The sequence below is a fragment of the Triplophysa dalaica genome, chromosome 4 (genome assembly GCF_015846415.1).
Source record: "Triplophysa dalaica isolate WHDGS20190420 chromosome 4, ASM1584641v1, whole genome shotgun sequence".
In the NCBI taxonomy this organism is placed as follows: domain Eukaryota; kingdom Metazoa; phylum Chordata; class Actinopteri; order Cypriniformes; family Nemacheilidae; genus Triplophysa; species Triplophysa dalaica.
The window spans coordinates 23,616,071-23,641,644 of NC_079545.1; the positions used below are offsets into that span (position 1 = coordinate 23,616,071).

General features: G+C 39.8%; 1 protein-coding gene across 2 annotated transcripts in view; it reads right to left on the bottom strand.

The window, feature by feature from the left end:
- Positions 1–1,218: 1,218 nt before the first annotated feature.
- LOC130420163 (neuronal tyrosine-phosphorylated phosphoinositide-3-kinase adapter 1) overlaps positions 1,219–25,574 on the bottom strand; it is a 33,188-nt gene continuing 8,832 nt past the window's right edge. For both annotated transcript variants that reach the window (XM_056747291.1, XM_056747290.1), the window contains exons 2-7: positions 18,472–18,717; positions 11,746–12,140; positions 9,785–11,470; positions 8,878–9,105; positions 7,664–7,767; positions 1,219–4,262 (exon numbers count right to left, since the gene is read on the bottom strand). In XM_056747291.1, the coding sequence (XP_056603269.1) occupies positions 3,891–4,262; positions 7,664–7,767; positions 8,878–9,105; positions 9,785–11,470; positions 11,746–12,140; positions 18,472–18,656 (2,970 nt within the window). In that variant the 5' untranslated portion in view covers positions 18,657–18,717 and the 3' untranslated portion in view covers positions 1,219–3,890. The remainder of the gene's footprint in view (positions 4,263–7,663; positions 7,768–8,877; positions 9,106–9,784; positions 11,471–11,745; positions 12,141–18,471; positions 18,718–25,574) is intronic.

Here is a 25,574-nt window from a genome sequence, read left to right on the forward strand (position 1 = left end):
CATTTCTATTGGAATTAAGTCCAGACTTTAACTAAACCACTCCAGACTAGACTTTCTTTAGCCATTCAGAGCTGAAATTGCTGGTGTGTTTTGGATCATTGTCCTGCTGCATAACCCAAGTGCTTTTAAGCTTGAGGTCACAAACCGATGGCCGGACAATCTCTTTTAGAATTTTCTGGTAGAGCGCAAAATTCATGATTCCATCAATTATGTCCAGTCGTCCAGGTCCTGAAGCTGCAAAGCAGCCCCAGACCATCACACTACCTCCACCATGTTTGACTGTTGGTATGTTGTTCTTTTTATGAATACTGTGTCAATTTTACACAAGATGTAACGGGCCGCACACCTTCCAAAAGTTCCACCTTTGTCTGATCAGTCTACAGAATATTTGCTCAAAAGTTTTGGGGATCATCAAGATGTTTTTTGCAAATGTGAGACGAGCCTTTGTCTTCTTTTTGCTTTGCAGTGATTTTTGCCTTGGAACTCTCCCATGGATGCCATTTTTGTCTCTTTCTTATTGTAAAATCATGAACACTGACCTTAACTGAAGCTAGAGAGGCCTGCAGTTCTTTAGATGTTGTTCTGATCTTTTATGTCCTCCTGGAAGAGTCCTCGTTGTGCTCTTCGAGTAATTTTGGTAGGCCGGGAACTCCTGGGACGGTTTACCACTGTTCCATGCTTTCTCCATTTGTGGATAATGGCTCTCACTGTGGTTCGCTGGAGTCCCGAAGCCTTAGAAATGGCTTTGTAACCCTTTCTAGAAAGATACTTTTCAATTACTTTGTTTCTCATCTGTTCTTGAATTTCTTTACATCGCGACATGATGTGTTGCTGTTTGAGATCTTTTACACTACTTCAGTTTGTCAGACAGGTTCTGCTTAAGTGTTTTCTTTATTCAACAGGTCTGATGATTTACCAAGGGGGGCAATTACTTTTACACAAAGGGTTAGAAATGTTTGGATTGTTTTTTCCCTTAATAAATAAAACCATCATTGAAAAACTGAGCTTTTAATTTTGGTTTTCTTTGAGTAATATAAAAATGTGTTTGATGATCTGAATCATTTAAGCATGACAAATATGCAAAAAAACAAAAAATCTGGAATGGGCAAATACTTTTTCACACCACTGTATGTGAATTTCAACCCAATCTCTGTCACATTTCTCACAAACACTCAAACTCGCACAAGTGATGTTCTGTTCATCATATAAAATTTATTTCATGACGATATCAATGCAAATATAGCACTACAGTGATTTCCAAGGTACACCGTATCTTACCATACCAATATATTATGGCACTCATAATATGGCCACCGTTTATGTAGACACGCAAAGCCGACAGTTTCTGTAAACTAGTTTACCCAATAATACTTAAGATACCCTTTTCATCTTTATAAATTGCCACTAGATGATTATTTATTATGTCTGAAGTACAAACTGGGCACAATTTAGACTGGGACGCAGCCCAACCTTACTGAATGTTTAAGGAAATTCTTCGAGAACTCCCAGCATGCATTGCACCAGCCCTCCTCTACTATGGTGGTCCTTCACTCTGTTTGATAAAGACTGTATTTAAAATGGCCCTCTGGGTGGTGCAGTGTTGCTATGAAACCCTGGTCTTATGGTAACAACATGTCAAACCCATCATTGCAGAATTGCCTTCACATTTCTCAGTAGTGTTGCCAGGGTGAGAATTGTACAGGTTGGTGCTGCTAACTAGTAAAAAAATAACAACAACTGTTAAATACAACCACCACAACAACTGAGAAACATTCAATTGCCAACAGTTACAGAAGGATCCAATCCTTGGAACTCCATTCTAAAAAATATATAAAGTACTCCAAAAGAAAGCAAAGAGAAATGAAATAACAGCAGTGAGGGATATGTAAGCAACAGTAGTAATATAGCAGCATAAGTAATTCAAAAAGAACCAAATGTTATTCCAGCTGGGTCTATCTGTACAGAGACACAAGAGTGTGTTTGTGTGGGTATGAACGCAATCAGACTTAAAAAGCTGCTTAAAGGGACTTGCATGATACTAGCCGGAGAAAAGGATGGTGTTGGTTTGAGACTGTGCCTTTAGTAGAGAGGGCTCACCTATCAGCGGTCCATTCAGTACAGTGTAGACAGGTAGCCACAGATAAAACTACTAAATTTCTTTATAAAACAGTTAAACACCTTGTACTTATACATTATATGCTACAATATAGTTATTGATTACAAGTATGAAAGTGGAAATAATTGCTACATAATCAATACAGTTGTCAATGTCTATTTTACAACTTTTAACACTTGTGAACTTTTTTCTTGTTGTTGTTTGACCTTAGGTGCATATGTGAGTAGATTTCCTTTGTGCGGACAGGTTCCAGCATTTGTTTGAGGAGCACTGCTGCATGTTCTCATTCCAGCAGGGCACTTGAAGTGTACTGTATATATGCACGTGAATGTATGCAAGGTGAAATTTGACCAACATATAAATATAATCCCTAAGAAAAATGATGACAAGCTTCACTCTGTCTAATATGATGTGATTGACAAAGACGGTTTATATTTGTGGTGATCTTCACTCTTAGCCAAAAATCAACTCCAGCTCGAGACTACATTTCCAAATGGATTGGTGTCAATTGGATGCTAATTTATGACACGGATTAAGGTTGGGTGACAACCCAGAATGAATGTAAACTGATATAGATATGCAGAATACAATGATACGTGTTAAAGCACCCTATACACTGGTCCATACATTCTTTTCAATAAAGCTCTTCCTGTGACATCATCGATGGCACATTTGTAAATCATGTTTTCTGTGAATGTTACAAGATTTGTGAAATAATGCAAATCAAGATGTTATTGGTTATCCGTCTCCATTATTTTGTTGGAGTTTGTTGGACTGGGATTAATATCGAGATCACTCTTCTGCATGAACAATTTGCAACAAAAGTCACAAACTCGACTGCTTTCTTCCATTTCTCAGATATGCAGACTCGCATGGCACAGCACTCATCAAATTGGCACTCAATAGGCAGTAATTAGACCTATGGTTCGAAATGAACATTTATACAAACTACAACAGCCCTTCATCATCCATAACTGGTTTTGAATATGTAGGCAAGAGTGTACTGTTTATATTTTGATATCCTGTAACTTGTATTTCATCAACCTTCTACCTTGCGCTGCACCCTTTTGCGTCTCTTCCCCTGCAGTCTACGTCCAATCTTACACACCTCTAATGCAAAGGTTTCCAAGTTCACCATGACACACACACACACACACTCTGTCACTCTTCTGGAATGTAAAAAAAACATCAGTCCTGTAGATGCCCAGGAAACAGCAGCATTATTGAGTAAATCTGGTCAGTAAAAAGTCACAAAAGTTATTTCAGTGTCTCTTCATTTTATACACAACTCAAATTTTGATCATTTTTTGATTCTGTAGAAGAAAAGAATGTAAGAGTTCCCCACTCATCCTTTATATTTATCAGAGTACAAACATCAATGCACTCCAAACGCTTCCAGTGTGTTTGAAAAAGGTTGTAAACTCAGCAGCACAGGTTATATTTGCAGCAGATCTGAGAGAGTTCGAACTGAGGTGGCTCTCTAGTGATTTTTTTGGAGTGTGTGTAAATGTGTGGATCAGGGCTGCTGCAGTTATGTGGCACGTGAACACTGAGTGAAGAACTTCTCCCCGGCTTCTAAAGAGAGACTGAATCTAAATCATGCTATTTTTTCAGCAGAACGTCTGTACTGTACAATCTTAATTCTCAATTTTGCTTTCCAGTGTTTTAAAATCTCTTCATTCAAAGGCCACTTTTCTCATTTCCAAAAATCCATATCTTTTTACAAAAAGAAAAAACACTTCTTCCCTCAAGTCACTTTTTCTTACTCTACTGGTCAGATGGCCGTGTCCCACACCACAGCCTGTGGCCTCTGGCAGGGCGGCGTTCCAGTCTTACGTGGTTCTGGTGTCCTCCTCCAGCTGGGTAAAATAGGCATGCTGTCCTGCTTACATAAGCTCTTATCTGGCCTGCGATGAGCTTTAATCTCCTTACATAGGCAGCGTTTCCTTTCGATCACTTCCAGGAGCTTGCCGTCACGCTGGGACTGGGTTGGGGTGGTGCCGCTGGTGCCCGTGCTGATGGGTAACTGGGCCTGGGCAGCGAGCTGAGCCAGCTGCTGGAACTGGAGCTGGACCTGCTGCTGGTACTGCTGCTGCCGGCTCAGTGATGGACTGCAGGGAGACTGTAACTGCGATAGCGCGTGAAACTGGGGAGAATTAGAGAAATAAGAACAACAAAATCTTTAATAAAAACTCTCAAACCTTTTTTCACCTTTTTCTTGATCAAATGCAGGTGTTACAGGGGGGTCCCGTTTCTCAAAGCTATTTACATTTCACCATGGCTTTGATCTTCTCAGTAAACTTTCGGGAAAAATGACAAAATCCCTGGGATGGAACCCGTAAAGGTTCCCTTTTGCACCCCCACAGGTATAAAATGTTGAACCTTTTTGTGTACATAATTGTACCCAAAGGCAGTGATTCTCAAACGTTGTAAGCCCCTCTGTGTAAAGTGCATCCCTTTGTGGCCCCCCCAAATAAAGACTTGGAATTGAAATTAAACCAAGACATATTCAGTGCTGGAACATCAATTATTTTGCTTAGTGGTCTTTTTTTTCTGATGCTTATTTGCATAAAATCTATGATATTTTCTATATTTTATAAAATCCCACAAATCCCCTCTGTAGTCCCCCGGGATCCATCTTGGGGCCCGTAACTGAAACTGAGGACCTATTGTGTACCTTTAACCTTGTATAGTTATTGTTCTGTACTGTGTTTAATTACATGCTAATAAAATACTTTGAAATGATGAGGGAAACCTGTGAAAATATTTTCTTCTGTCCCTCTTTTCGATCTCTTTTCTATTAAAGGGACCCAAAAATGAACATTCAGTCATAATTTACGAACCCTTAAATTGTTCCAAATCTGTATAACCGATATCTAAAATAGAAGTTTTTTCCTCTTACTATAATTGCAATTTGTGCCCGAGAACTGTTTGGTAACAAACATTCCTTCAGATATTTTTCTTTGTTTTCAACAGAACTACTAAATGTAAACAGGTTTGGAACCAATTTTAAAAATGATGGCAGAATTTACATTTTTGGGTGAAGTAATTCCTACATACATTCACACTTTCTTCTCCTTATACAATTCCTAATAAAACTCCTTACAAAACCGACTGACCAACTCGCAAGTTCACTTGCCACAGGTGATTTTTACATTCGTTGAATTTTGGAGCTGGACTGGGTGTGAGCTCTATGCTATATCAAACAGCGCCACCAGATAGCGGCATAGCGCCAACTCACAGCATCAATCCACACTTCTACTCTAAAAGAGAAGGTCAAATCCGCTCACAGAGTCAATCTCTGTGCTACACACAAACACACACACGTACCGACTGCGTCAGCATGTGAACTTTTGCCAAGAGACAACAGCACACCAGGGGAAAAGAATAGAGGCTGCTGCTCTGCGCCTAACATAAAGCAACGTAAACTGAATACGAAAGATTCCTGCTCGCATGTTGCCAGTTTCACGCCAGTCTCTCCTGGTGTATATAACACAACCCACACATCACTAGAGTACCACAAACTGGAATATCCCCATCAATTAACACCCAAAACATGAAGCTTCCCCACGTGTTTGCAGTCTGCCTGGTGCTCTCCAACATATTCAATGTTTAAAACTCTCAAAATGGCTCTCTAGCAAAACTGAGAAAGAGACACTGATGCCAGAATCAAAGCCCGTCACAGACCGGTGGCGAGACATCGGCAACTGCAACGGGTTTGAGCTTGATCATTTACCGACTGTCTTTCTGCATGCTACGGATTGACAGAAAATAGAAACTCCAAACACATTTTGTTTCACTGCTGCAACTGTTTGCTCCACCCATCTGCTGCATCTGTCACTTCACTTTTATTCTGTCACCCCCTGTTTTCTTTTCTATGCTGCATTTCTCTGCCTCTCTCTCTTTGTCTGTCTTTCCCCTGCTGCATTTGTCTACCCCTCTCTCTCTCTCTCTCTTTGTATTCATCATCCCCGTTTTCCTCTGCACTCGTTGACCCTGCAGCGGAGCGCAGTGCTGAGCTACAGACTTGTTTGGGTGGAGATGCTGGTGACTCAATGGGGTAAGAGATTTACCTAATGACTGTCTGGAACAGCAGCCACAGGGGCACAAAACGGAAATGAAATTAGTTACAGATCACCTGGCGTAACTGTCATAGCTCGGTGTCAATTACACTTGCGCATGTTAACCAGTTCTACTGAATCCAATTAATTACTGAAATATCCAGACTGAAAAACAACTATATCATTTCAAAGCATTTGCTGAAATTTGGAGCTAAAAAGCTTAATGTTATTTGACAGATTTCCCCCCCAGAAAGTCAGGCTGGTGTGTGAGGTGATTTAAAGGTCATTGCAACAGGATCCATAGTTCTATAAGAAACAGTGTGTTCCCATACGGTATGTGTTTTTTAAAGGGTTTATGACGGTTCACAGAAATGTTTCACTGACATGTCTGTCTTCTGTCTTTTAAGTTCGTAACTTAAAAGCTGAAACTGTAAAAGTCGGGTGTAGTAAATTTGATTATTTTCAATGACCCGCTGATATGGTTAAAAATTTTGAGTAGTAACAGTAAATTCAGAAATTACAGTTCAACCCACTGTCACACCAATCCGGTCACAGCAGTTTACGGCAGGCAAAGATTATCTGTGATTTATGTTTTAGTCTGTTTAACACCCAAATCTATTTTCAAACTGTGGGTTGAAACGGTGGGATAACTTGGGTGGTGGAACATCTTCAGTCCAGTTAATGCCTAGCAATGACAACGGATTTGATATCTTACCATTAGGTATTTTGGTATTGCAGTTCATCTTATATTCAAGTCATATAATGACAAGAAAAATAAAAACTACTCTCCACCAAGAGATAATAGATTCTTATTTTCCCCATATGTGACTCTGGATGTGAAATCATGTCTTAAATTTTATAATCTAATTATGAGAATAGGAGCATCAAAGGTTGATTTCAACCATACACTTCACCATGATTTCAATCTTTAACATGGTATTACTCAGTCCATATTAAAAATATCAAGGCTATGTTTTCACATAATTTTACTTTATCTAGGGTGATTTAAAGAAGATATTTTTTACAAAAAAGTGACTATAATTGGGTTTTCACAGGAGTGGTTGCATATCTCCATTATTTGTCTGGAGGTACATTATACTTTACTCGTCCACTGTAGGTGTCCTGGAATGAAAAAGTTTGGTAACCACTAATATAAACCATCAAAATGATATGACGTGCATAAATCATCTTAGCTGAAAAAAGAAATATTTAAAAAGAAAATACGTTTGGAACAGGATGAGGTTAAGCAAATGACAGAATATACATTTACATTACATACAGTTAAATTTTTTGCTAAACTATTGCTTTAATGATACTGTTGAAAGGCCAAGGCTTTTTTAACACTGTACAAAGAAGTCCTACTGATAATGCACATAATACAGTACCTCGCCTATGTACTGAGATAACAATAATACTGCAAGAATAATTCCCTGAGTATGTGTTTATCCCGAGTTAGTTCCAATTTAAAAGTTTTGCTGTGAGATACCTGGTTAAGAACTTCTCTGGCTGGCAGGCTGCTCTGTCTTTGAACGTCACCCCCCACTTGCCTCACTCCTGATGTGGAGGATGACCTGCCGAGGCGACCCAACTCTATAAAAGGATAAAGACATGGTTAATTTCAAGAAAGTCGTCAAGTCTAAAGCTAACATCAATCTAATGTCTATCTATCATAAACATTCATAGCATTAACCAATTCCATTATCATCTTGCAGGATAGTATGCATAATGAAGATGGTTTAACTGTGCAAGTCACTCATTGATTTGCATGTGTCGGCTATGTGGATGTAGCACCCGATACACTAGGTTGTGGGAAATGTAGCTGAGTACCACAATCTGCCACTCAGCATTACTCCATCACTGCCATCCAGGGAAATAAACCAGTTCTTTAAAATGCTCAGCTACACTATCCATTTACATATCCGCTTGCTTATAACATTCTTTTCCATCATTGATTTTCATTTGATGCATTACTGCTGCCATGGTACACAAACAACTTCTTAAAAATCTGTTTACCATCAGCTTTTCGTGGACGGTAAGAAAAGTAACGGTGATTTCACCAGGCAAACAGAGCTGATATTTCGGCATGCAGTGAATATTCTAGAACGAACCTCATTTACACAAAAAGACTCATGTTCACACACTGATCGTTCTTTCTATTATAATTACTTATTTTGTTTCTTATCTTTTAACTCCCGAGCTTTGCTTAAAAATCCTATGTACTACTCGTGCATGTTAAAATGGCAAATAAAACTTTAACAACGTGAACAGAATACATATGGCACAACTCAATAATGTAAATGCACATATAGGACCTGGTTCAGTTTGACTGTGGGTGGTATAAGAATAAGATGCATGATGTGCCCTGGAATACTGAATGTATAATGCTATATGGTTATTCATAATAGCTGGAGATTTATGTGGTGACTTATGAAGTGACAGCCTGCTTACCTGTTAGCAAGTTACAATACTGTCCATGTAGAAATGTTATACTAGTGTACTGTATACTGTTGCTTTTTTGAAGTATATTCATTTATTGTTTCAGTAGACTGGTTTTCAACAACACTGACTGTATTCAAATTCTATTATTTTTATTTATTATTTCTTTAAAAGTTTTTTATCTCTTATTCTACACTCTTGATTTTTATCCAGATTTTGGGCTACTGAGGTCACGACAGAGGCCAAGAGAATCTTGGATCTCACCTCCGTTGCGGCATGCTGGGAAAGTTTGGCATGGTAAAGGCAGCCCAGCCCGTATCAGTCCTCTCAAACCTGGGGGTCCGTCCGCCCCAGCCAAACTCTCACTGTGTCTCCCTGTTGCCCGCACAGGAATCCCAGAGTGTCCTCCCCCCCGCAAAGATATTCCAATATCATCCCTCTCTCTCCTCAACAGAGCATCTGCACTGCCATTCCACACATTTCCATCTTCCTCTATAGAGAAACATAACAGGACAGAAAAATACAAATAAGTGTGTGTAACATACCAAGTTATGGAAACAGATCAGCATAACAACAAGCGAAGTATAAATATTCATGACATGAAATTTAAGTTGAAAAATGATTTATAATTTCAATTTAATAAAATTAATCAAAGCATTTTTCATTTCTCAGATTTTTCTTTTTGTCACTATATCAAAACAAATATACTGCCGTGGAAAAACTGAATTTACTGAATTTACTATTTATAGGCATGTGTTTAGGTAAAATTATAATTGTTGTGTCATTTTGTGAGCTACAACAATATTTCTCCCAAATAAGAATATTGTTTCTTCTTTGCAGAAATTGGGAGAATGAGTAAATAATGCTCTGTATTTTTTCACACATCAAATACTGCAAAAAAAAACAAGTTCATATTCGCGCTACAGTAATACTTGTACATGTGTTTAGGAACAGTTCAAAAACATTTTTTTTAATGCAATAACTTCTGTTGGGTGACTTTATGTCACTCCTAAGGTTTGATTTTGTTGAACTGCAATGGTCACAATGCATCTAGAAATGCTGATTATATAAACATAAGTAAAGATCTCATTAGTAACATTAGTAATTTTTTCACGACTGTACATTTAATCAACATAACCCCAGTGATAAACAAAATGTTCTCATCACTTACTCTCCGTTTCTCGACTCCCATGACTGAATGACAATTTTCTATGCATGGGCCAGTAAGCCTGTTCATCGGTGAGCCCCAGGCCAGCTGCACTCTCCCAGGGAATGAACCCAGTCTTGGCCTGAAATGCCTGGGTCACAGATCCAGTTTTAGGGTCCACATGCACTCCGCGCAGGCTGTCATAGGCGGGTGGCCGGCGAAACCCGACAGAGGGATAGGTCCAGAGCAGCGGACTGTTGGAGGGAGGAGGTTTGTAAGCAGGCAGGCCGTGAGACAAGTGAGGGGTGTGTGAACGGTGCATATGTGAGCGTGACGGCAGACGCTGCGTCGAAGAAGAGGAAGGTGCGGTGGCTGCTGTTGATGATGACGGTAGAATCGGGGTCGGCGTGGTGCTTGTACCGGTTTGAGAAGTGTGCGCATAGGTGCTCGAGGTGACATTATCACTGTGGCTGGATAACGGTGTGCTCGAATCTCTCTCCCGATCACGATCTCTGTCTTTATCTCGATCTCTATCAGGCTTCTCAGACTTGAGCAGAAAGCTGACCGACTTACCCTCCTTAGGCTGTGTTTGTGTCTGGGTGGAGGACTGAGACGAACCCTGCCCTGACCCTTTGGTCGAGCTCTCTTTCTCAGGTTTTCGGTAATGGTGATAGTGGGACGGCCTGTGGTGTGGGTGATGATGATGATGGTGGTGGTGGGAATATGGAGAGGAGGATTTGGATGATGGCGGGAGGGGAGTGGAATGACTACGGGCTCTAAGTCCCGGTGCCGGTCCCAGCTGTCCATCCTTCCTCTCCTTCTCTCTTTCCTTCTCGACTCCCGAGGAATCTTTGGAATTGCTGGTGGAGCTCGTGCTGGAGGAGGTGCTGGTAGACAATGGCAGGCTGGAGGCTGACTGCACGCTTATCTTGGCCGAGCTGGTCTTATGCTGAGCCCCCACCCCACTGGAGGCAGCCGCTGGCTGGGGAAAAGCCAGGAGCGGGGGCTTGTGTTGAAGCAGGTTAGGAAAGGGTGCCGGGATCTTACTGGCGCTGGGCTCATGTTCCAGCTTGGCCCCGGGCAACAGGAAGGGCGTGGGGGCACGTGGAGGGTGCGGTGAGGACGAGAGTGGTTGAGGTACGGGAGTGGAGGAGGCAGAAGAGCAGGATGAGGGAAGAGGTGAGGAGTGAGAGATGGACACGGTGGCTTTATGCTTGGAGGAGGAAGCGCAGGCTGGAGAGGAGGAAGAGGGACGCGGAAGAGAGGAGGAGGTTGAGGAAGATGAGGAGGAGATGATGGAGGAGTGGTACGCTTTGGAAGATTTGATACGATCGTGTTTGAGCGGCAAGCGCCGATGGGCTTCTCGCGCCGCGTCGTCTGGTAGGGGGTACTTCATCTCTTCATAAATAGCTTCTCCTTGGTCCGAGTCAGAATCGGGTGTGGTGGCAGAGGGTGTCAGGGGATGAGGAGTCGGGGCACTATGAGTTTCTCGGGTAAAAACCTGGCCCACCATCTCTATGTAAACCGGCTCATCATCTCGGCCCTCACCCCGTTGAGAGGGCTCAGAGCTCTGGAAAGGAAGAGGTGTGGTCGGAGGCGGGACCCGAGGGGGCGGTGGGTCAAAGGAGAGCTGTGTGCTTGGACTCCGTTTGGGCTTTAAGGGAGGAACTTTCCGGCTTGACATATCACCTGAATCGGATTTCTTCATTCCTGAAATCAGAATAAACAAAACAAAAAAAATAAAAGAAATAATATTACGATTTACCAAACACACAGAGGACACAAGTCATGTCTGAACAGCGTTTACTTTTTGACACATTCCTGGTGTCAATATGCACGTCTGTCATTTTTATCTATCAAACTGTAATAAGCTTTGAAAAGACTAAATTTTTTTGTCAACATTTAGTCTCTTCTTTCTCAATATGAATGCACAATAAGTTAAAAAAAATCTAGCCCCCTACAAGCCCCCCCCCAAAAAAACATACCATTCCTCTTCTCATGTTTTGATGAGTGATTAGGAGGTGGAGGTGGCGGAGTCTCCGGTGGTGCGTGGACCCCACGAGAGGTATGTTCCTGCTCCTTGCTGGAGGTGAGCCGGGTGTTGGGGTGGCGTTTAGGCTTAGTCGGAGGGCAACGGGATGGATTCGATTGGTTTTGGGGGTCTGAGTCTGGATAATAACCATTCTCCATCTCTTCCTCCTCACCAGTGCCCACAGCGTGGCATGACTGAGAACGTGGTGCCATGGCCGCCACACAAGAATGGGGCGACAAGTCCTGAGACGCAGGCATCGTCATAAATCCCATTCGGAAATGACGGCGAAATGACGCCAGATCCCGAACCTTCCCAACTGTCGCAGAGGAGGCATCTTTATAATTAGAGCTGCAATAGAGATAGAGAGAGTTAGGTCTGGGCATGAGAGATGGAATCAAAAATTTAGAGAAATGAATTATTTCCCTGTGGAGAGATTCTTTATGGGATTAGAATAATACATTTGTTTCTCATTGTGCTGTAGGCCATCTACCTTTTCTTCTCTTTCTCTCTCTCCTCATTTCCGAGTTTCTACTGAAAAAGCTCTATTAATAGCTCACAGTCAATTTCATTTTTGTCTCTACAGCCCCCGTTTTACACTTTCCTCAGCTCATTTCCTGACTTGAAACACCCCCCCCTAACTATCACACAGCCCAATGCCTGAACACTCACACTCACGTACAATGTGTTTCTTCCACCATGGTGGGACCCCTAGGAACACATAACCCTCACACACAAACCTTCCAGCATTTTTCACTATGAAATTATTTAGGATGTTTTAATTGCAGTTTCCTCGCTGTTCTTGTGCTGTCCATCAAACATTGAACACACATGTACACACAATTTGTTTCATTGTTTTTTGCCTTAGTATGCCTTTTCAGAAAGTACAGTAGAGATTGACAGGAAAGTTTAAGGAGAGAGTGGGGAACGGGATCAGGAAGTACCGCGAGTCAGGATTTGAACACGGGTCACTGGTTCAGTTGCACTATGTGTCCGTGCGCTAACCACTAGGCCAGTGGTTCTCAAACTTTTTTTGCTTAAGTACCCTTTTTATGATTTTTCAAGCCAAGTACCCCTTGACCAGACCGCAACATTTTGAATTAAAATACAGTGAACTGAGGGTCAGACATTTATTATATCTGATGCCCCCAAGCAGGTTTATTGCTTATAAACATTTCTGTAAGTAGCTTTACGCAACTATGTAAATCTCTTAAGTATTAGGCATAACAGTTAAAGTTAAATCAGTGCTTTTCAGTTCAGTAAAATCAACATTTCTTTAACATTTAACCGCAACCTCTCCTAACTTGCATTATTTCGCACCCAGACACTGCTCCTGATTCTGGGTCCGGGTCTCAAAAACTAACTCTTATAAAATGCGCTTTAAATATATGAATATGACTTTTTTATGCATATTTGTGTAGTCCTCATTTCATATAACAATACTATTATCACAATTTATTGACTTATTGATTTTCATTATTTATTCCTAAATTTGAGTTTCTCTCACGTATCCCCATTTGGGAACCACTGCACTAGGCTATCAGCGCCAACATTGTTTCGATGTTTGTGAGGACAAAATAGTCAACAGACTAAACATGATTTTCCTCTTTTATCAGCCTTCATTACTACCGATGACCACCTAAAATCCCATTACGTCACTGTTTCTGACGTGTTTCACTATATTTAGTATTTTTACAAATGTGTCTGTTAAAAGTACAGTCAAACCTCTACACAAAGAGCCACACACATGGTCAGGATGAATGATAACAGAGGAAGTGGTTCATGCCTGCCTGTGAGACCATTATTCTCCTCCCGTCTTGTCTTGTCTCGCTTCTCTTATTCTTTTTCTCATTATTCCCTTCTCATCTCCAAAGTTTTCTCCCATTTCTAAATATTTTCCACATCCCCACTTCATCTCTTGTTCCTCTGACATCATATATCTGCAAACATTGTTTAATCAGCTGATCTTTCACAATCTGCCCCAATACAAATAAAGACTTTGTCCGCAGGCTCTCTCTCTCTAACCATCGCTCTGCATTTCATCTTTTCTCATTGTCCTCTATCTGTAAGCATGCACTCCCTCTGTTTCCACGGCAACTGGGCTGTCATTTGTTTATTGTTTGCTGTTTTTTTGTCTCTAAACACCCAACTGAGAGCACACAATGGCATATGCACACATAAAAATACACACACAGGCTAATTCAGGTGTGGTGTGGCATAGTAGTGGGTGGTAAATAGTGGGCTGCCATCAGTACAAACACAATACACTTACAAAGAGAAATGATTCACTATTACTGCTTTTTTTGGGGTGGACAATTGTTTTTCTTGTATTCAATGTGTCTCATGTAAAGCTGCTTTGTAACAATGAAAATTGTAAAAAGCGCTTTATAAATAAAGTTGAGTTGAGACATGAAGGGGAGCTGGAAGAGTATTTTTCCATTGTACAGAGCTACACTGTGGAAAATTATGCTGAGCAAATATTGCACTTGTAGTAACTGAGGAGAACTCTAATTCTTTAGCTGAAGTAAAAACAACTTTAATTGGGATAAGCTTTTTTTACATACAGTACCATAATTAATACTGAAAGCATAGGAAACTTTATCGGCATGGCTGATATTGTCTACTTCAGAAATTGTACAAATTTTAAGTAACTGCAACTTCTAGTCAGGAGAGTTTAAGTAGACTGTCTCGCAACTTATTCTATATATTTATATCCAGCTCTAACCCTAATCTTAACCTAACAGTCTATACTCCAATGAGAGTTAATAGACATGTAGTTTCAAAGTCAGTAAAATGTCTAAAGTGGACTATCAAAATAACAACCAACCCATTTTTCTTTTAAAAGAACAAGCCTGAGAAGCAGAAGAAAAACTTTGCTTTCACTTACTTTTTCATTAGAGATATTCCTCCCGAAAAGCATAACCGTTTTATGAATTCTACCTGTCAACTTTCATACGCTCATAAACAATGTCTAGAGTCCCCTGTTGTCCCCTTATCTTTCTCCTTCATGAAGGTTTACATGCTTGAGGCCCATATGGCGGCATGGTCTAGTGTTCTATAGTGTGTGTGTGTGTGTGTGTGTGTGTGTGTGCGTGTCTGACTGTACGTGTAGCTTTGTTGTCAGGGGAAGGACAGAGAAGATGCTGAGCTAGTACAGTGTGACACATACTAAAGCATACAACTGCAACACATGATTATGAGTAAAACACAAAGAATATGAATTAACCATGATAATTATATGAAACATCATAGTAACATCCAGGTACTGTACAAGCTAGACAAAACCTTTGAAGAAGTTATTCTATCATTATTTTAGAAGTGCTGCCCAGATTTGTACACTTATGGGTGAATTCAAATAAATTCAAATGCAGGTAATATAGTATTCTGTAGAATGGTTTAGAATGTTAATTAATTATTAACATTAATGTTGATTATTTTAAATAAACAAAATCTATGTGGCATTAAAAATTAATCCTAAAATGCAGCAATGCTTCTCTGCATACCATCGATCAAAATCCTGAGGGTGCCCCTGAAATGGAGGACAAACGGTTTCAGCTACACACTCCATAGTCAAATATTACAAACCTGAATCATTTATGAACCATAATGTTTATTTAGGGATATTGTTTGAGATCCCTTGACTCCTTTATTCTACACCAGAACAGTGTATCAACTATATGACCAGTTCTTCCTCAGATCTAATGAGAGGGAACAGACTCATATGTCATATGAGGTTTGTGTCAAAGCTGCAAACATTCTGTTCTCTCTGTAAGTTTCTTCTCACTCCACGGGTGAGAAGTGGATTTTGGGTTGTACACTTTCATCTGACACAGCACTTCAAACAGCAGAATAAAAGCAGCAAACTGAAGCTACATGTCAGCTCTGAAAGAGGAATATTTCTGCTGTTTTGTTTAAACAGTTTCTTCCAAGAAAAATCCATATCTCTTTTTTAGTTATTCAGTTATTTCACGGTTAATCAGCCAAGGAATTGTGTGTAATAGTGCGCAAGCTATATTGACTAGTTTTTGATGTTTTAAAATAGTGTTTTTTTGTGTGTCCATTGACCATAACTGCATGAAAACGAGTGATCAGTAGAATCCTTCGATATTACACACAAAGGAAGGCATATGTTTGTCACGATATAGGATGAGTAAATGATGACTAAACTTTCAACTTTTATTGCACTGTCCCTTTAAGGTTACACAACACGAGTCTGTTATATGACTATAAGTTTTAAGTTTACATTCATGCAAAGAATACGATTTCTACACATTTCGGGAGATAAAGGATTGGCTTGATTCATTAATTAGTTGACTCAAAAACAAAGACATAGGAAGAAGAAAACCAAGAGATAGATGAATGAATGAAAATCATCTGCATTCAGCGGCAGAAAGGAAGAGGATGGAGGGATTGAATAAAGGAGTGGGTGGATGAGAGAGGAAATGGACGGATCCTCCAGACAGAGGGAGAGCGTGGGTGGGTTACCTCTCATGTATCTCTTTACGGCTGTGAGGACTGAAAGAGGATAGAGAGAGGTGAAGAGAGTCAAGATAACTGCTTAAAGACATCGTGCATGTGTAATGCGACAGCACGTGTCTGTGAGTATCTGTATGTGTGCGTGTAAGAGCGCTTTATACGAAGTCGGCTAAAAGCAGGCACGCTTTTTGAGCTCAGGATGTGTTGTGGGTTCTGCGTGTGTCATGAATGTAGAACACGGTGTGGATGAAAAGCGCTTTGATGTCCATTTGCACAGGTGTCACGGACAATCATCTGAATGCATTTTCCTCTTCATCCAGAAACAGAGAGAGAGAGATAGAGAGAGAGAGAGAGAGAGAGCAATCAAACCTGTGTTGCTATGATCAAATAGTGTACGAAGGAAGCATCTCAAGAAAAAATTTAGCAAAGTAATGGTTCTTCTGCTGGTGACCCCAAATACTACAGGCTAAAACATACTTTTATCTGCTAGATTATGTTATTTACTCATGTATTTTGCTTGCTCTCAGAAACAATCTAAAGGGACTGTAATTCTTTGTTGATGCAAGTTAAGTTTGGGTTAAGTTTATGCTGGTTACATGTCCAGGGTGTTTATCCTGCTGTAGATAGCTGGAACAGACTCAAGCATCCCCTGCAACCCCAATAGAACAAATCAGGAATGAAAAGATGAAATTATAATTAAAAAAAGATATGTAAAAAAAATGTGTTTGTATTTAAAGGAGCCGTGTGTAACATTGACACCCCTAGAAGTTGAGCTTGGTATCACAGTCCAAATTCAAAAAAGCCCCGCCTCCTCCTCAGACTCCATGGTCACAGGAGTTGGCAGAAACTTACAGGAGTGTAATGTAAAGCATCAGCTCTTCCACTGTAATTTTATATGATAATTTAAAAGTTTGCAGTGGTTTTGTTGTTTGCAAATAAAACTCAATCAGCATTTTTTTCAGAGGTTGCGTCCTCCGGAGATGGCATTTACTGTCTCATTTAAATAACCAAAATAAAATTGTATGTTACTCCTTGTAAGTTGTGAAATAAAATAGTAATTATTTCTAAGTTTGCAATGTAATAGTACTGGAAGGGGTGGAATCTGTTATCTCTTACCCAGATCGTTTGTTTGCTGCATTATGCTGTGATTGTCGCCAACTGGCAACTGAGCTTTCGAAATACAATAGTGGCTAAATCGTCAGTGGGCGGGGTCACACGGACCAAAAAAAACAGACATTCCGGAACTGAATGCACATTTCAGAGTGGAATAACTGGCTACAGCATTGTTTTTTGGACAAAGCAATATATGAACTTCAAACTGTTTCTACGAACAAATTAAGGCATTGGTTTGATTTAATACAGTTAAATTATTACATACAGCACCTTTAATACAATGTTTAAATAAACCATTGGATTGCTTTCCATGCAAGTGACTGCACTGCCCATTAAAACCACTGTGTAAACACACCTTTTATTAATGGCAGATCAAATCGCTATATAAAGTAATATAAATCAAACGATTAATTCATCATTAACATTTTTAGTGTAAATGTAAATAAACAAGCCGTAAAACAGAACTGAACTGAAAGAGGTTTGGAGTGTAACCATTTTAGCTGTGACAGAAATACCAAACCTCCAGCTGTTTGTGACTACTTTTCATGCGAGGGTCTACTAATGTACTAAGACACCAGAGGGGCAGATTGTCCCTAAAACACAAGCTACAATCCAGCTCTCTCTCCTCTTCTGTCTTTTATCTCTCAGGCAGAAGGAAGATTTGGATGTTTTGCATAAAATATGAAAGACAAAAGTATTTTCTCAGAGATAAGACAACACTTAATATTCTATGTCATATTTTTCCATCATGCTCCCTCTCTCGTTTTTCCTTCATAATATTATTATCTTGCTCTCTTCCTTATTTCCCTCCTCCGTTTCACCCATTTCACCTTCCCTACAGAGTCAGGATTTCACTAATCTTTTACTCCTGCCCCCTTCTTTAGCTTACATTTTATTGTAAAGCATCAGCGTCACCTCTTCGTTCTCTCCTTCAATCTCTTACAAGTCTTAAAAAATGGCCAAGAACTGTCTGGTTACAAGCATTCTTCCAAATATCTTTCTTCGTGTTCATCAAGAAATGTATACAGATTTGGAACAACTCGAGGATGAATAAATGAAGACAGAATTTCATTTTTGAGTGCTTATCTCTCACCTTTTCTTGCTTTCCTGATCTCTGTGTCTCCAGTCCAGTCGACTTTTGCGGTACAACAGGTTCATGTCGCCTCTGGGGTGCTCCTCCTCACAGCCAATAACAGCACAGTGCAGCCACTGGCCCCGCCTCTCTATGTCACGCAGGAAATTCTCCACCGCCACATCCTGGGCGGAGCCAGAGCTCATGGTATAGAGAACCAATTATAGCAGCTGGGGGGGATTTTTAAGTGTTCCCCGTCCCAGTTACCTGAAAAAGAAGAAAAGGCAGGTAGTGGGTTATAACTGTAGTTTGTATATTCAATAACTTCAGTAATTCTTTGATTTTAAAAGTAATATTATCCTCTCCACTTATATTAATTGACTGAGTAAACTAAAAAAGGATGCAGTTTCTACGAATACCAACTGATGAATGATAAAGAGTTCAGCTGTATAAAAAATGTACCTGCACAGATAAATCATTTACAAGAAACACTGCAATACCCCATAAGAAAATAAGAATGATCCCTTTTGGTTTGATGGCGACTTTAAAACTTCACATGTATTACTTAATCTTCATCACCATTGCACCCTCATCTGAATCTTTATTATAGCAGCTTATAAAGGGCATTATCTTCTACTCTGTAAGGATCTCAGTAAGCATGAGAGTCTCAGTTGGCTGCAGGCCCCTAGGCTGCCCTGGCTGTGCCTGTGCAAATCTGCAGTCTGTAATGCAGCCTGTCACATGTAGTACACAGGCTTTCTGGCACGAGAGAGAACGCAAGAGAGAACAAGTTAGCTGGAGAGAAAGAGAGAGAGAGAAGGAGATATAGAGACAGATCGGGCTGGTTGTTGTGGGGCAGATATTCTACAGAGTGCTCCAAGTTTGAACGCTGGGCAGTACGAAAGAGAGCTATGATTGGCTAAAAAGGATACAACTGTCAACTGCTGTGCTTTTCCAGTGTTTTTCCAAAAGAGAGAGAGAGGGAGGGGGAGAGACAGAGACAAAGATAGGGAGAGATAGAGAGCAATGACGAGAAGAAGGTGAGCGGGTTCATGTTGCTGAATGTGCAGAAACGTGTATGTGTACTCTGTGGATGCAGAGCACATCGGCAGCATTGCTATGTAGGCCTACAGAGAAACATGGCTAGATCTTCTATTGTAGAAGTGTGAATGCCACATGTTTTATCAGACATACTTTAGTCAACAAACTCATTAACATCTAATGATTCATGCACATTCGGGCACTCATTTATGCAATCGTGCATCACTAACGTCATAACTAGAGATTACTCCAGCTACAGCTGGAAATCCCGTGCCATCCTGCGGACTGACTGACCATCCCATTTCCATCACAGGCAATTACATCACCACCCAAGAGCAGGGTGACCACCTGACCATCCCAGCTCCAGATCAGGCAAGTCCATCCCCAACCAAGAGCGAAGACGGACTACTTGTCACATTAATGCTAAATTTACAATACTTAAGTTAGAATTGAATGCTAAACACAACTAATAAGGTCTCCCTATTCTTCGTAAACATTTACTCAGTAACTTTTAATCAAAGTCACTGAGTGCAGCTGTGACACGTCAGAGGGGACCTGTTCCTTCCAGCTGAGGCTGGTTTCTCCAGAGTTTTGTTTCTCTGTTTATTTATCATTGGAGTTTGGGTTCCTCTCCACAGGGTTGTGTTGGCTTTCTCACCGAGAGACTGCTTTTACTGTATTAGATATTATTTATTAGAATGATCTTGCTTGTTCTATAAACAGCAAGCACTGTGCTGTGTTTTACCTTGTCAGTGTTTTTCTGTTTTTCTCCTGTAAAGCTGCACATTGTGAAAAGCGCTATATAAATTAAATTGAATTGAACAAACCAGTTCACAAACTTACAAGATAAACAAACAGGTAATATACGCATGCAAACAAATGCAGACTATTCAGACCACACCTTTACTTTACAGTCTTTTTAAATTAAAAGAAGAGCTATGAATGAAAAATAAATGAATTTATATAATTAATCATTAAGGCCATGCCTGCGAGTTAAGCTTCATGATAAATTGGGTCACGACATACAGTAGAGAGGTGCTGGAGTAGAATATGGAGCAAAACAGTCATGTAGCTTCTATCGACATTTTTTAACTTTTTACCCACAGCAACAGAGTGTGATGCTGTCCGGTACCTACAGAGAAATACTACCAGCACAGAGAAAGATTAATTAACAAGATAAAAAAATACGTCAATTACTGATACCAGACCAAATTTTGATAAATAACAAAAGACACTAAACAAAGTTTTGGAGAAACATTTTCATATAATCCTGCCATTACAAACATATTAACATCTGCTTGCATCACTTAATAGATAACTCTCATTTTGTTTCTGATGTCATCAAGCATTGCTTGCAGACACTTGTTATTTTATGTTGGCCTTTCTGTATCATGATGTAAATTAAACTTAATGAGTACGCTGTTAAAAAAACTACACAATTTTAGCGTTTCATTTTACAGAATTTCCACATATATTTTTGAAATGCTGTAAAATGCCAAATTGCAGAAGTAGACTGATGTGATTTCACTCTACAAAAATTGGATTTCCTATTCGGTTTACATCAGGTATTTCAGATGCCAAAATGATTGTCTTCTCTACAAATAGATAGAACAAAGACAAAAGCACCGACCTGTGCGATTCAAGACTCACAAAAACAAAGGGAATCTATTTCCATCCGAGGAAGGACAGAGTGGACATTGTACAAACAAATCTTTCTGACATTGCGATTTCTCCAACAGCAGCAGCTTTCCTATTCCTTATGACCACACTATTTCAAAAGACACCTCTAAACTACACTTCTATAGACTGCCACCGTTGAGGGGGTGCTTCTCAATTCACATTCACTTTCTCACATATATTTGGACACAAGTATATTTTTCCCCCGGGGCAGGTTGTCTATCACTCATTACATTACATCATATTACATCTTGTTGTTACTTGTCCTTGCCCTCCAGATGAACCGAACACTCTTCCCTCAGTATTCCCAGGACACAGCATTACTTTCATGGTTAGAAATGATTGTACTTTCCATCGGCTCAATTTTCTCCCACACGTTTGCTTGCACTTCCAGCAAAACTCTAGTTGGTGAAGCTGGATGACAAAGGAATTTGCATGTTGAGCAAATTAAGATGCCTACAAGAGACAGCTACATCCCAAACTGGTTCCCATCAGCATCTCAATGTGCTTGTTTTTCAGCATGAACAACAACATTAAAGGGATGGTTTTACCAAAATGAAAAGTCAGAACGCAAAATAGAGAATGTTGGTAATTGAACAACATTGGACCCCATTGACTTACACAATATCACAATTACAGAGCATGTATGATAAAGAAAATACAGGACAATTGTATAAAACACACTAATAGTGGCAACACTGCAGTTGTTTCCTTACGGAGCCAGGTCGGAAAAATAAATGAGTGCCGCTACGAACGGCTTTATAATAGAAACAATACAAATATGAAAGCCAGAGAAGCAGCCCCGACTAAAAAAGTGCAAGGATGTGTTTAATAGCCACAAACTCGTAATAAATGGAAAGCAACTGTAAAAATACAACGACTATCAGTTATTTCTATTGTAAAGGTTGCTCTGGGGAATTCATAAACACCCAACAATCTCAGGACATATAACACCCTTCTTCTCCAATTTCCTTCTGACATCAAATCAGCATGCACAAGCTACTGTATATATCTATTCCAAAATGATCATTTCAGTCTGTAACCTAAGCAAGCTGTTTTTAACCTTCGCATCCTTCTCTGTGTTCACCCACTTCCTCCTACATCTACACTCAATGATGAATCAAACTAAACCACAGAGGCAAAGAGAAACACTTTCAAAGTGTTCATGATTTGCAGCTCATCTCCAGCACCACTGACACAACCCACTGTATGGTCCAGACTCAGCTGATAACCTCATTTGAGACCGTCTCAGATGAGAGCATACTCCTGCTTCTCACAAAGCATTGTAAAATCATCTGTTCTGTTCTCAAACCAATCCTCTAAAGATAACCTCTGATCTTCAGGCTTGCTTATCTGTTGCTGTTGACACATCCTTGTCCGTTGAAGGCAGTCCAATTAAAGCACAAATAAAGATCTATAATATAAAACTTTTTTTATTAAACCAAACACAGCAAAATTACCAGTGTTATTTTTTTATTAACACTAACAGTGTATATATAATCCACACTGAGGATTATATATACACTGTGAGTGTAACTTTGACATTTTTGAAAAGTGGTGAAAATCTTAAATTATTGAAATAGACTACAAATTTAAATATTTTCCAGGTATAATAACACGAAAAACATTCCATATGACAAAAAGGATTATTTAACATTTTGTTTTCTGGTGCCCCAACTGCTTGATTGTAACCATATTAATGTTTTTTTACACACATACAAGTACTGTCATACATTTATATAACGGGTTGATCAATTCACATGTTGATCTAACACACATGAGTGCCTTGCTCGCTGTAGAAACTTGACAATAGGAATCAATGAAAGTTCCCTTAGGCTACAACGATGATAAGACAGCCGTGAGTTTGGGGATGGGAGGGTTATCAGGAGAATTGTCGAAGTGAGTTTATTGCCTTGCTTGGGGGGATTATTAAAACATGTTCTTCTGAAACTTTTGTCTGGAATGCAAACTTTGTACCCGACGCACTAAGCAGAGATCAATATCATACACAACATGGAATCTGATATTGTATTTAACAAAGAACCATAGAAAACAAAGGTATAGCTCATTTTAAATGCAACATCAAAGATACAATTTCAAACGTAACAGCAGAGAAAGAGCCAAAGCCTGATAGATAATGTTCTGATACAACATAAACCTAACGCGGATGCTTTTTATGTTAAACAGATATAAAGGGGTAAATTCAGTAAAAACATTCCTGTTGTGTTCAACACTTCCGATTTATCTGGAAGTCATCCATTTTTCACCGTTTTGTTATTTCTCCCGTGAAACTACCGGGACGCGATTGTGAAACGACTGAGGGAGACCCCCGGTAAACAGTTTCAAACAGACCAAGCGGTATGATACAGTAAGGTCTCGGAGAACTACTGAAAACACACTTTTACATATTCTAATAAAAACTTGAATAAAACATGAACACCATGAATAAAAGTACAGAAGAAATATTTTGTTATATGTAAATTATGTGGAATTACAATGTGAACGTGTATAATTAAAGTGTACCTAGTGACAGGTAGAAAAATAATGAATGGATTTAATTTTTTACTTAATAATTGTATTGTTTCACAATTTCTTTCCCTTCATTTCCAGGAACCTTCTGTACTTTACACTTCTGATTTAGTGAATAAGCCTAATACATACGACTGTATAGAGAGATACGGCTACAGGCATAAACACATACTGTACACAATGTTTGCCTCAAGTAGAGCAAATTTCATCCATCCGACCACATATTTATTCCATGAGGTATTTCATACAGCTGTGCTAATGCGCAGGTAAGACATATTGCTAATGGGGATGTGTGTCATAAGGTCACTTCATATAGACTATTAATGCCCAGGAGCAGATGGGAGCATGAATCACATATATCATACACACATGGGCCAATGCATCCACAGTATGCACATGCAAACAGATTAAAAACACAAAATATAATAATAATACGACTTGACAATCAAATATTTAATCCTTATATGAATAAATTTGATCTGTGTAAGAGTGTGTGAAGTCACATACGCCGTACCTCACTTATTGTCCTTTTCCTTTACACTGCACCTGGCTGTTGTCATGGTGACCAGCCAGCTGTCGCTTTGGCGACTGCTCTCCTGTCACTTCGGAACCTCCGAGCGCTTTCATAGTAAACGACAGTGTGAATGAAAAAGCGAGCTAGAGAGACAGAGATGAATTAGATATAGAGAGAGAGCAAGAGGTAGAGTAGATAAAGACATGGTGATTAAGAGGAAGGAAGGAGGAGGCCGAATTTGAGGGGTTGGGCAAGGTTAAAGAGACTGGCAGGAGGTGCTCAGAAAGATGAAGGGACCTCAGATGCAGAGAAAGAGATGAAGAGCAAAGGAAGAGAGAAATGAGCGAATAGATAGATGAGATCAGATGGACATGAGTGTAAAAAGATGAATAAGGAGCAATACGGAGACAGTGAACACCAGAATGGGCATGAAGAACCCGGGAGAAAGGGAAGTGTGTTGTGGGAATGGGGGAGGGATGTGAAACCATGTCTCTCACACCAGTCACTGTGTGCGGTCTCCTAGCAACACTGTCTGCATGCCTTCCACATCTCTCTCTGTCTGTCTCCATCTCTCTCCCCTGTTCTAGCTCAATGCTCACACTGAAGGCTTCCAGACTGTGTGTATGTATGTGTATGTTCACTAAACTCCCCAGTTCTGTTAGGACTTTAGCCGTGCTGTAAAAACACACTCGCTGTCTTTCACTACAGTCAAAAGAAACGCATAGTATGCTGAGAAAAAAGAGTTTGGGGTGTCAGTATGTTCTGTAACACCATGGATAAATTGATTATTATAGTGATCAATACTGCAATGTGCAGGAAAATAAAGACTAAGTACGCTAAACGAGTTTAGTGAATTAATGAAGCCACTTTCCCAGTGGGCACTCCTTGGGTGGATGCCATAATATGAGAACTGGTGCCTATAATGCAGGCAAAACCTTATCCATCCAGCCCCTTACACATATATACATACATTGTTTAAAAAAATTAATAATGAAGTCTCCATGGGAGGCAGAATCAGAATGACAAAGTTGTGAATGTGTGTGAAGGCTTCTACCAGAAAACCCAACACATTATTTTAATATAAACAAAAGGTTACACATTAAATGTCCAATTTGTAATTTTTTGGCTCCATTGACCGAAACCCATTATACTTACATAACTATGTCTTCAGAGATGTATGAAGACCTTACATAATCAATCGTAATGTTGTTATTATCTTAGAACAAGCTATTTCTACACTATGGGTCCCCTCTTAGTTCTGTGTCAGCCACCGTTGTGCTTCAAAAGTGAGGGGTGGAGTGAGTCGTTGGTTGCAATTAGCAACCTCGCCACTAGATAAATCGCACACACTGGACCTTTAAGT